This window comes from Pezoporus occidentalis, unplaced genomic scaffold (assembly GCF_034315485.1).
Source record: "Pezoporus occidentalis ecotype Australia unplaced genomic scaffold, CSIRO_AGI_Poc_V1 ctg62, whole genome shotgun sequence".
Classification (NCBI taxonomy): Eukaryota; Metazoa; Chordata; class Aves; order Psittaciformes; family Psittacidae; genus Pezoporus; species Pezoporus occidentalis.
The window spans coordinates 2,049,977-2,062,585 of record NW_026915966.1 but is presented as its reverse complement, the minus strand read 5'-3'; the positions used below and the strand labels follow the sequence as shown (position 1 = coordinate 2,062,585).

At 44.4% G+C, this 12,609-nt stretch overlaps 1 protein-coding gene across 3 annotated transcripts in view; it reads left to right on the top strand.

Moving 5' to 3' along the window:
- FOXK2 (forkhead box K2) overlaps positions 1 to 12,609 on the top strand; it is a 430,591-nt gene that overhangs the window by 373,205 nt on the left and 44,777 nt on the right. For 2 of the 3 annotated variants that reach the window (XM_062639755.1, XM_062639753.1), the window contains one exon: positions 8,919 to 8,981. The exons of the other annotated variant lie outside the window; for it this stretch is intronic. In XM_062639755.1, the coding sequence (XP_062495739.1) occupies positions 8,919 to 8,981 (63 nt within the window). The remainder of the gene's footprint in view (positions 1 to 8,918; positions 8,982 to 12,609) is intronic. 3 annotated transcript variants of the gene reach the window in all.

Genomic DNA, 12,609 nt, shown 5'->3' with positions numbered 1-12,609 from the left:
AGCACTGCTCGTGCAGCTGCTCTGCTCCCCTGTGCTCCCTCCGCATTGATTCCAGTCTCGCCACGGCCTCTGATAGCACACAGAGTACTGGGTGAGTCCAGGTGGTAAACTGGACATGGGAATTCATCACCTTCAAAATGGTGTTGTCATTTTTCTTAATTCCTGTCACTTCTTTCATCTGGTTTATCTCTTTGTCATACAGACATCTGCTGGCACAACAGGAGGTGCTGTCAGGATGGGTGCTGGTGGTGATCACAGAAAGGACACTACCACTGCAAACTTGCTATTCAACTGTTGGCTAAATATCTGTGATGTGAAATACCTTTTAACCTTCTAGTAATGCATAAAAGCATTCAGGGAAAAGCTGATCCGGTTATTTAAACTATTATGTCAAATTATACTGGGATTTTAGGCAAATAATACTTACTTTCAGTGACAAAATTAGGAATTAGAAATAGGATATTAAGGGTATAACTTAAAATTATGAGCTTGAGTTTTTAAGAACTCAAACTAGAACAAAGAAGAAAAAAAAAAGTTTTAAACTCCCTTATTTCCAATTCTGATGTCTTTTTGGTATCAGGTCTTTGTTGTGTAAGATGGGAGAGGTGAGTTCCACAATACAGTGCAGTGTTGATGCATTTAATGCTCCAGTGAAACCATGAATTCCCAAAGAGGGGAAGTCTTGTATTTAAAAATCTGTATTGAGGATTGGAGTGTGTGTGTGTGTGTGTGTGTGTGTGTGTGAACGATTATTAGATACAAATGTGTTCCTGTTTTGGATGTCCAGTGATTCCTTCTTCTCTCCTGCCTACCTCTACTCTAATCTTGTTATATTCAGTTATGGTTTCTGGGTGATGAATACACTGTGTGCATCTTTCTTGTGTACTAAACGCCAGCCTCAGGAATTACTGTAACTCTTCTATTGCAAATAACAGCCTTTTTGTCTTTCCTTACAAAGGAAGAAAATTACCAGAGTGAGGTTTTCAGCTGTGTTTACACTTTCAGGTTTGTGGAAAGATGGACAGAATCACAGATGTCTGATGTTCAGAAGAAGTTGAAAATCTGTGAATGGAAAATGCTATCTGTAGGAGTAATTGTAGACTGTTACTGGTGTTAATTATAGGAAGCATGTCCTTATCTGCATTTGCTTCTTTGTTTAATCAAACTAGAGGAGAAATGCAAGAATTAGAATGTGTGTATCATGTGACATTACAGAAACATGCTTTGGTTGTACAGGGGCTATTAGAATAAGAGACTTAAAAAGCCTCTGTGATGGTATGTCACCAAATGGAGTACATGTGGGTATTGTCATACTAAAGCAAACTAAATTGATAATGCTGCCTTCCAAGCTTGTCCAACCTGAGTGGCCAAAGATCCCTCCTTTGGAATTAAAAAAGATCAATATTTTTTATTAAAAGTTAGAAGTAAAACACACAAGGAAACCCCAACCTGCCCAAAGGTCAATCACTGAGCCAAATGTGCAAATAAAATCATTACTGGAGAGCTCTGTAACAGTAAATGACAAAGTAAATGTGTTACTTGTCATGGGTCAGTCTGCATAATTGTGCTTACATCAGTTTGGTTCCATCAAATAGCTTCTTGCTAAGTGTTTTCTGGGGAGGAAAAAAAAAAAGCCTTTATTAAGCAAAATAAAGGCAATTTGAATGAAAAGTGCCATTAGGGATGTGATGGGGAAAATACAAATGGTCCCTTGAAACTGCTTAGTTGGAAGTTAAAAATTCAGCTGAATCCGTGGAGCCTGCCAACACACTAATTAAACCACTGAGTTGTTGGCTTTGTATTAACTGAACTCTTCAAGTCATCTACCAGCACAGCCACAAGGAAATGAAAGCCGTCTGCAGTGCAGGTTTTGTGTGGCAGTTCCATTTACAGACATGCTCTAAAATTAATATTTTTATGGAGAAAAGTATCTTGCAAAATTATTTTGAATTAAAAATGTTGATGGTGATGTGTGAAAACCATCTGATTTCAAGTTGGTGCCCTTGGGAGTTGCAGCCTACTGATATTTCAACTCTGCATCTACTCACATTTTTTAGCTTTGTCTGTATCTCAGGATCCTGTTAGAAATGGCTAGATTTGTTTTTCCTTCCCCATATTTAGTTTTTATGGATGCTATATTAGCATCTTGTATTTCCAGTAGTAAACGGCAATGCTTTTGTTCTCAGTGAGCTTCAGGTTGCATAAGCAAGTTATGAATAGGTTGTAAGACCAAAAAGGTTGATGCTGTGGTACACACTATGTAGTTGATGCATGTTACAGTGTTTTCTCTAGGGCTGTAGTCCTTCCTCAGAAAGGCTGTTTTTATAATTTTATTATTGTGGGGATATATATTGCCTGTATATAAATGCTTCTGTTCAGGTTAGCATTCTGTGACTTCTGCTGAGGCAACGCTATCCTTCTGTTGTTTTGTTTTTTTTTCACAAGTAACTTCATTTTCCCTGACCCATCTTTGCATCTTTCTTAGTTATTTAATACCAAGCAATGCAGAACTACATGTTGCTAACAGAAGCAACTGTACAAATTACAGTTTGTTTCAGATCCCTGTTCGGTTTTGTTATAATCCAAACAGGCAGTTCTTGTTCCCTCACAAAGTGCTCTATAATAAACATCACTTGAGAACATAGGTAAGAAACTTCAAATCCTGGCCACGACACGGCTCTTCGCTATTTTGAATATAGTCTGTTGCACCATTCATTTTCTGAAAATTAAATAAAAGAGTGTCATCAAATTAATTATACACTAATCCAGTTAGCAAAGCAAACAGAAGTAGAGATGAGCTTTGAAGAATTTAGAGTCCTCGGAGGAGAGATTCATTCCTCTGTCAGTTGGATGTCTGTCTGTAGTTACCATCTCTGAGCATTCGTGGCTTTCTGAACACAGACTTGGGTGGCTGTTCTCTAACATACCTTCTGTCGTGGTCCTGACTGGTGAGACTGGACTTCAGTTTTCTGCTCTGGATCTTGCTATTTCAATGACTCTGTGTTGGCATTCCAACAGAAGGGGAACTGTTCTCCTTGTGTTGTTCTGGTTTTCCCTTAGGGACTAACCTTTACAGTGATTATTATGCATGACCAAGGTGAAAGTTTAGAAGTGACATCTTTCTGCCTCAGTCTTCTATTTATAGTAGGTCTAAATTGTTTTTTGTTGGTGATTCATTGGAAGTTTCACTGGTTCTCAGTGTCAAAAAGATTTTGGCATTCATATTTGGACAATTTTTTTATTCCTTTTTTTTTCCTTAAAGGTAATCTCAGAGCAGGCTGTGCTGTCCCTTCTGTAGTGCCAGACATGTGAAGATGACTCTGAATCTTGATAAGACTCCTGTGCTGTCCTGTTAGAGATGGCTCTAGTTCTGCCCCACTTTTGGAGGTTGCTTCAACACCTCGTGGTTTGCACAGGACTCAAACACACTCAAGTCCAGAACATTTGTTTGCTTCCCCCCCCCCCCCCAAATTATTCTGAAGTGCTTTTTGTTGTTGTTCATATCATTGATGTAGTCTTTTAATCTTATTCTCAACATCCAGTTTGGGAGAAAATAATCAGTTAATTCGTCCCCATCCACCTTTCTGCAGGTATGTTTTTTTTTTCTCTGGCTGCCCACAGAGAAATTGGTTTACAAGAAGAAACTGTTCACATCTTCCCCTGCCCCGAGGAAGTTAATGGTGTGGCTTTCCTCTCTCTCAATCTTTGAATGCTTTGATTTGTTTTGGGGAGTATATGTAAACTTATGTCAGTTTCACAGAAAAAGCAATTAAATATGACAACCCTTCTGAATATTTTGAGATACATTAGGGATATAAGAAAATCTTTTGGGCCAGAACTGGGGCTTACTTTGTTATCTTGTCTCTGTATTCAGGAAAGAGAGATTCGCAGCCAGCTCCATCTTATGTCAGTTTTACAAATGCAACTACAGGCAAGACCAGTTTTTGCTAGCTTCGGTATAAGCACAGAAAAGAGGTGGCCATTGTACTATAGGACTTCTAATAGGGATAGAAAATTTACTATTTTAACTTGTTCAGGCTTTGGCTACGTAATCAAAAATTATAGTGCTAAATACTTTATATGGATATGAAAAATAGGTCTGCTCTCCTTTTCCTTACAGGATTGTTCTTTGTGTGCTTTGAATTCTCCCAGTTTTCTCACAGAAATCTTAAAATATCTGTTATGGAACATGAGGTTGTTCCCAATGTGCTTTTGCCTTGTTACTTTGATAACTTTTGTCTCTACTGAAAATAATTGCAATTTCTTAACCTTTGTGTAATAGTGTTTTCATACCTCACCATCTCAGCAACTCGTCTCTGAACTTTGCTGTACTTATCCTTTTGAACAGAGTAAGAAGTATTTCAGAGAAGATATCATAAAGAAAAATACATTTTTTTTTTTTTGTTCTTGTTGTTTTGGGTTTGGGTGGGTTTTTTTTGCATATTATTGGCTGGGGGAATGGCATTGATTTTAAAAAAAACTAAACCAAAAAGCCCAAACCAAAACCAAGCTGCTTTTGATAAGTTTAATTTCTCTCCTCATGAAACAACAACTCTAAATTAGAATGCTCTGTCATGAAGAAAATATTTTAGAGTTTGATTTTCTTACTGATGATTATTAGTTTATACTTGGTACTGGGTTTAATTTGCCTTTGGTTATCTATTTCATTTAGGTTATTCACATTTCTCTCATTCCTGTCTGGTTTTGATTAATATAAATCATTTTGTCATTTACTCAGTGCCTACCCTATCTTACACTTTCCACTCCCACTTGCCTGCTGTTTTCTGCCAACCAAACTACAACTCCTGTTTTTATTGAAGTGGCATCTGCTGTGTATAATGGTACCACAGCCGTTACCTCCTTCGGATGCCTGGAACATCTCTTCCAGATAAGCTGGACCTTGGCAGCTTGAGCTGCCTCTTTTCCTTTGCAAGGTTTAGTTTATGATACCGTATCATAACGGTATGTGATGTGGGATTGCAAAAAGGAGACTAAAACATAATTACTCTCAAAGTTAATTAAGAGTAAAACCTTTCTGTCTTGGTGAATCCACCCGGTATGTTCTAGTGGGGCTGTTTCTCTACAAGAGGAGTGCTAGCCCTTGGTTTTGTGGAAGAATGAACCTCTAATGGCAAAAACCCAGGCAAATTTACTTGAAGACAAATCTTACCATAGAACTGTGCTTAAATAGGGTCATAAGTGATAGCAGTAAGTACTGATTAGCAATAAAACCAGAAAGTGTTGCACCCGGTAAGGTTCAGTTTCTCTCATTATGCTTCAGGACTTCATAGTGGTAGAACTGTAGACATGGGTAACAAAACATTAAAAGTGCTTTTGAATCATCAGGTTAAGATTTTAAAACAGAAGCGTGAGGAATAATCATCAACTTACTTGGCAAAGCTCAGACTGCAGGCAGGGCTGAATTGTGAAGTAATGGGGGGTTGCGTTTCCAGTTAACACAGTAGTGCTGCTGTGGCTTCTGAATATCCTTGTGTGCGACGGGGTTTAGCGCCGCTTGAGGAGCAGGCTCCTGAGGGCTTCACTTGAAGGCGAGAAGTTGTACTTTCGGTGCCTGCTGTTGCTTGAAGCAAACCCCTGCCGGCTGGAGCCCTCGGTCCCTAACCGAGCCCGAGCCCCAGCCCCAGCCCCGCCGCAGGGCGAAGGCCTCTCCTCACACAGCTGCCTGTGCAGCCCAGGAAGCGTGCGTTCATCCCGGCACCGCGGGGTGCTGGAGCAGTCCCGGCAGCACGCCATGCACCCTCTGTTCCTCACAGGAGCCGCTGCGGCCTCGCCGTGTTCACAGACACGCGTCGGAGGGAGCGCGGCCGCCATTACCCGCGGGGAGCGCTGGGTAAAGGGCGGGAAGCGCGCGGCTCCCCTCAGGCGGGCCGCCATCACCTGAGGCGAGCCGGCCGGAGTCGATGTCGGCGGCTCCTGCAGCACTGACTTCTTTTGTCTCCGAGGTCAATAGGCCGCTGACAAGTGGCTGCTCGAGGTCAGGTAGTTTTGCCTTTCCCAGTTCCTCCTCCATTTGGATGTGTTAGGCAGCCTTAGGAGTATTACACTTTCCGGCCTTTCAATAGAAAAAAAGAAAAAAAGCCTATAAAAAATTGACTTTTGAGGTACAGCTCTTTCTTTTCTCCTATTAATTTTAAAGTCACTTCAGGAATTGGCTGGGTCTGTAACTAGAGAGCTGCACACCATCCCAATAACTTCCAGTTAATACTTTGAAGTAGTTATGTGATGCTTTTCTAACACTTCCCCTTGACCAAAATGCATTTTCGAGAAAACAAGTAAGTCCCAGTAAGAATTCCACTACGTTTTACACACATCATGAAAATTAAGCATGTAAAGAGCTCCAGTATGGTTTTGTAGATAACCTAAAAACGTGGTTGTATATGGCAGCATTTTTGAGGCTGTGTTGGAGGAAGTTAGTGCTTACGAGGGGCTTCTCACCTATTAAATAGGAAAAGATGTGTGCTTGTCAGGTGCTGGGATATTGATAGGCGAGATCTTCATTTGCCTGTGCAGGTTTTGGGATTTGAAGTGCTTATCTTGGTAAATTGTGTCTGAATGTTACTGAGAAGTGGTTTTGCCAATGAACTTTGTAGGGTTTTGTTTAACAAAAATCAAATCACACTGGAGGCTTGTGACGCTGCAATAAAAAGATTAGGGATAGCTTCTAATGGCTTTTAAAAGCTGTTTAATGCTGGTTGTGTCAAAGTAAGCAATTAGGGTCACTTAATCTACTTGATGATTCATCAATTTCCTCTAGTAGTATTCCATGCTTTTGGATATGGGAAAATGTGCGTCTTGAGTAGGCTGCCTCACCACTTCATAGCCCTTGGTACAGAGCACATATATGTAATAAGAAAACCAAATAAAGAAAACTTGATTATATGACAGTTCACGGCACAAGCGGGCTGTAAATGAACACCCTTGTGTTGCTATAGCTTCAAGAAAAAAAGAACATGTCTAAAAATACATAGTCATTTAAAGCAAATTGGTCAAATAAAGTAGTATTAATGGATTAGACCTTACACAGTCCTTATGCATTTGTGTTTAAACTAGGTCAGATTGTTTTAAGTTTAGATGATGTGCATGAGGTTTGCTTATTCTTCATTTCTGTGATGCTGCATAATTCCATGTGGAGTGGTAACAGTGGGCTGCTTAGTTCAGATGTGGAGGGGTGCAGTGGGTGCTTTGAGACCTCATACAGTGTCAGTGGCAACTGCAGCAACTGGGTGCCTCAGGTTGTTTTGGTTGGTATCCTGAAGCCCTAGTTCTGTCCTGAGTTGTTATGGTGGATGCACTGTAGGCTTAGCTTGTAGGGAAGAAAAATGTGTGGAAGAGTAGGTATGTGCTGTGCAGCTCAAAGATCAGGAACAGGGTATGTCCAAGGAATGATTTCGGGGGAACCAAGACACCCAGAACAGTGTGGGAGAGCTGTGTGTAAGTTGTTCTGCCACATCTACCTGCTCTGTCTCCTTTGCCCAGCACAGAATGGCAAGTGGGCAGGTCATAATGACCCATGACTGCACAATTTGGTGTGGTCACCAAGTGACTAAATCCACACCAATTTAGAAAAACATAGGCAGAAAGATCTCAGCTGCCCTCTTAAAAGGGATATAGTTTCTGACAATGGAATTTGGTGTTTGCTCTATGGTGTTGGCAACAGAAAAGTCAACAGACTTTCTGATGGTGTTCAGTCACTTTTTTTAGAGTAGCATACTGACGGTTGGACACTTGAAGAGTAATTTCAGTCTGTACTGCAAAGCTGTTCAGCATTCTGTGTCAATAGCTGTGTTCTCTTATGCTGTTCCATCATGAAAAGAACAGGAAGGTGTACCAGCTTCATGCATTTAGTACTGGATGTTATTAATATATTAACACAAATTAACAAAGTTGTGATTCACATAATGTAAAATGTTATGGTCGCGTTAATACCTTGAACTTCTGCAAACTGAGCAGCCATGAGAGTGGTGGGAAGTGCTGCTGGCCAGATGGGAATTCACCTGGATGCTCTCCCAATCTGCTGCTTTCTCTCTCCCTGCAGGCGCAGGGAGGTTTTACAAGATGGAAATCCATGGGTAACTTTCAGCTGGTGTAACCTTCAGGATCCCGAACTGGTTGATAGCGAAGCAGGCACAACATTTCTATAGTTGCGGTGGAGCCAAGGGATAAAAAAAAGCTGCGAATCAGGGAGTCATAACTAGCTTTCTGATGCTCCACATTTTCTGTGCCAAACATATGTTGGGATAGAAGAAAGTCTGATTCTAAATACCAAAGTGTGGGCAAGATTTAACTAAAGTTTTCTGTAAAAGCAACCAAAGCTCTAAACTGTTGCTATATTTTGCTGCATGCAGTGTGCATATGTGATTGTATAAATGGACTTACCCAGTACAGAATTGTGTTGTAGCTGCTGCTAAGACGTGCTGTTACAAACCCAAGGGTAGAAATCTGGTTTGCCATAACTCTGCAGGTAGCAGGCATCGTGTTCTGTTCTTAGGCATACATAAAATATTTCTACAGATCTGCTGACTCAAATGTGCAAAACCAAAGGTTTGAATTCTAAATGTACTACTGGATCTTTGCTGGCAAGTTGATTGGTTTTGTGTGAAGCATAAAAATGGTTTTAAAGATGATCTTCAGTTCCTGCAGAGCACTGAATAAAAGATTTAAATGTATTCTGAATTACTAAATAACAGCTTCAGTGCTGTAAAAAAGCCCATATTAGCAACAAATAACCCTTCTAAACATAAAGTGTTTAAGAATACAGTAAGGCTATCTGGGCCTTTGAAGTGTTTGCAGGTTTTATATTTGTATATATATATATATATACAAAAAAGTGTTTTAGCACCATCTCCACACTTTATAGCCAGAAGTGTTTCTCAGTTTTTACCTCTCCCTTCTGACAGGATGCCTGGTCCTTGTGACAGCCAGAGTGGGGCACGGAGGCAGTGCGGGGAGGCTTGGAGCAGGTAAAGTGTTCTGCTTCTGAATGCTACGTTTGACAGCTGAGTACAGTACACGTGTTTTGTGGCAGCGTGTTCAGGTGGAAGGCAGGGGTGTGGGTTCTGACCGGTTTTCCCGCGGTGCTTTCTCTTGTGACTGGGGGCAGAGGGCTGGGTGGCCGCACCACGGAGTGCCGGTTAGTTTTCCTTGCTCTTTGTGCCCCAGTTCCTGTGAGGAAGCGAGAACTAAAGCCAAGTGAGGTGTGAGCACTGACTTACCTGAAACTTCTAAATGTAAAGATTAGTACTTGTTTTACGGATGTTGCAAATCTAGCTGGGGAGTCACCTCCAGCTTTTAGCTAAACCGTGGGAGTCTATCCCATGCTTATGATGTGTCAGAACTCTTTTATTCTCCTGCGGTGTTTGGCGGCTATACTTGAGCAGTTATCAAGCGTTTTCCGGGTTCATCTCACCCCAGCCCTGTACGGACACCCCCAGTTACTGTATGCGGCCATTCCCGGGCCCTGCTTCGCGCCGTTCCCGCGGGCGCTGCTCCGCAGGGGAGGGCTGGTGCCCTCACCGCCCGGTGACAAACCCCTACGGGCGCGCGTGAGGCGCCGCCAGCACTGCTCAGGGCCCCAAGACGGGGATGCACCTCAGCCCGTCCCAGGGGACCGCGAAGAAGCGGGCGGCAGTAGCCCGGCCTCTTGCAGGTGCCAGAGGCGCGGAGCCCGCCCTGGTCCCGAGAAGGGAAGGGACTACTGGAGGAAGATGGCAGGCGGGCCAGCACCGCCCTGTGCCGCCCCCCACCCTCCCGGCCGGCCGGCTGGGGAGGGGCTGCCCTGCCGCTCCGTCGGGCCGCCAGCGCCGCGGCAGGCCCCGGAGCTTAGCGCAGCGCTTCTCCGGGCGCCGCCGCCTCCGCCGGGGCGGAAGGGCCGCTCCGCTCCCCCGCGAGCAGATCTGCTCCGTGTTTTCCGGGCCTTTCCCTTGCTCTCGGGCCCCAACACTCGAACGTGCTGCGCGGGGCTGGCCCCGGCGCAGTTCTCCATTGGCCGCGCCGCCATAGCCCCATGGGCGTGCGGGCCGCGCATTGGCCCGGCGTCGCCGTCCATCAGGCAGCGGCGGACTGCGTCAGGTTGGGTTGAGCGGCGTCCCCTTCCCTGCCTGTGTCTGGCGGCGGCTGCGGCTGCGGGGCCGGTGCGGGCGGAGGGGCGCAGCGGAGGGCGGCCCGCTCCCTCGCTCGCTAAGATGGCGGCGGCGGCGGCGGCGGCCGTGGCGCGGCTGGAGGGCCGGGAGTTCGAGTACCTCATGAAGAAGCGCTCGGTGACCATCGGCCGCAACTCGTCGCAGGGCTCGGTGGACGTGAGCATGGGCCACTCCAGCTTCATCTCCCGGCGCCACCTGGAGATCTTCACCGCCGCTCCCCCGCCGCCGCCACCGGCCGGCGCGGACGGACCGCCGCCTCCGCCTCAAGGGGACCCCGCAGCTGCTACCGGTGGCGGCGGAGGGGACTTCTACCTGCGCTGCCTCGGCAAGAACGGCGTCTTCGTGGACGGCGTGTTCCAGAGGCGGGGGGCGCCGCCGCTGCAGCTGCCCCGAGTGTGAGTAAACCGGGGGCCGGGCCTGCTGTCCTTCCTCGGCACACCGGGGCCGGCCCTGGCCCACCCGCCGGCGCCCCGCCGCGCCGGGCTGCCCTGTCCTCCCAGGGAGGGCTGGCTGTCGCGGCTTGGGTGGTGCTGCTGCTCATCCGCGCCGGTTCTCTCCGTTGCCGTTTGGCTGGCGCATGGTGCTTGACAGGCGGGGAACCGGCCTCGTCCGGGTGATACACGCGAGCGGTGCCCTAGGCCTCCTTCCCGCCAGTCTCCCTCCCCGCCGCCCGGCACCACCCGGGCACCGGCGCCTCCGCATGCTGCCCTCGAATATGTCCTTCCTCAGGCGGCACGTCCAGCTCCCTCTCCAGCCCCATCGACAGCCGGTGGTACAGGTGGGAAGCGTGAAACCCAGGCAGTGTTGGGGCTGGGGGTTGACAAATGGTCACCCTACTCCCGTGCCATGTCTAGCACGTAGCATAATCTGAGTTTGGGAGCAAACCCATCTGCAGCAGTGCTTGGAGGTATTGTAATTAACAAACAGAATTGGATATACCCTTGAGTATTGTTTACGTGCTTCAAAGGAAACCATTCAAGTGGTTGTCCACATATCTGGGATTTCTGAATTTCAGATCAGTGCCGAGTACACCTTGTAACACCTTCGGTGCATTTGGAGAGTATGGGGTGACTGTTTTATGCCTGTGAATTTGTGGTATCTTTTGCCTCTTTACCTAATTGTAACGTTTATTTATCTATGGGTAGACTGAATCATCCACGTGAAATACTTCTGCTAGTTTCAGTGTTTAACATGTGTTTCCTTACATGAAAACAAATGCATTAAGAGTTTTTAAATGGTAATACATTCCTTTAGCATTACAAAGCATTAACTCATTTTCTAGGGGTATATGCAAGGCCTACCTACTACATTTACTGTAAATGAGTAATCTGTGTTTTGGGGAGTTTCATGTAGGAAAAGTGAAAGTGTCTTGGTTTAGTATATTTTAGCTGTCTTGACTTAGGAATACTTAAAAGGTTATGAGTGCTTTACCTTTATAAAACATACACCATTAGTGGCTTACAAGTTCTTAAACTGTATTTAGCATATTGATGGTGGATATTTTCCACTTCGATGTCTTAATGTTAGTTTCCCCACTTGGTACCTCTGTGCAAATCAAATTGTCTACCTTTCTGCTTTCTAGGAAATGCTCCTTCTGAAAGGGTTTACAAGTGCCAGTACATGTAGAGTTGTATAATCATGAATGCAGTTGGAGGACTTGTTTGGCCTTTAAATTGAACTTCTAATTTTGCTTTCTGCTTTTTAATATTAATAATTATTTGCCATGTGGTTAATCTGTATTTTAATCTAAAGCGTGTATGAAATATCAAATGTTTCCTTTTTAAACAGTTTGGTATAAGACATTAATTGCAAGCAAGTAATTGAGCATTATATAGGTTGATTGCAAGAAGCCTAGAATTAGTTTGAGTAATGTAGTCACTAGCATTCTGTTAAATACTTAAGACCTCAAGAAAAGAAAAATGAGCACTGCTTCTCCATGCTGGCTATGTATTTGTTCACTTGTAATTTATTTTATTTCTTTATACCAGTTTTGCTTTTTTAAATGGGAAGAAAATTCTGAAGGATTTTTATGTGTCACCTTTGTATTGAACAATGATGAAAACTTGTGTGCGGTTAACATTTCTTCATGAGTGCATGTGGGTGGTGTTACCAGCACTTGCTTGAAACTGACTGTTCAGTGATTACACCATTTCTTAGACTGCACACTGCTAGTCTTCAGTTTCAAGATCTATAAGCTGGCTGAAGTACTTATCTCCTGGTTACAAAATGTAGGTGTGATCTTCCACCAAGTCTTGTAAATAAAAGGTGGCATACCTTCAGTCCTGGCTGGGAACAATGGAGCGGTGTGTACGCTGGCTTTCTTGAGTCAACAAGCAAAGGGTGTTATCTTGAAGGGCAGGCAAAACCTCCAGGGTCATAGTTAAGACTGCTGATTAAGATCAAATACTGCTTTATTAAAAAAAAATATTTATAAAAGGAAAGTCTGACT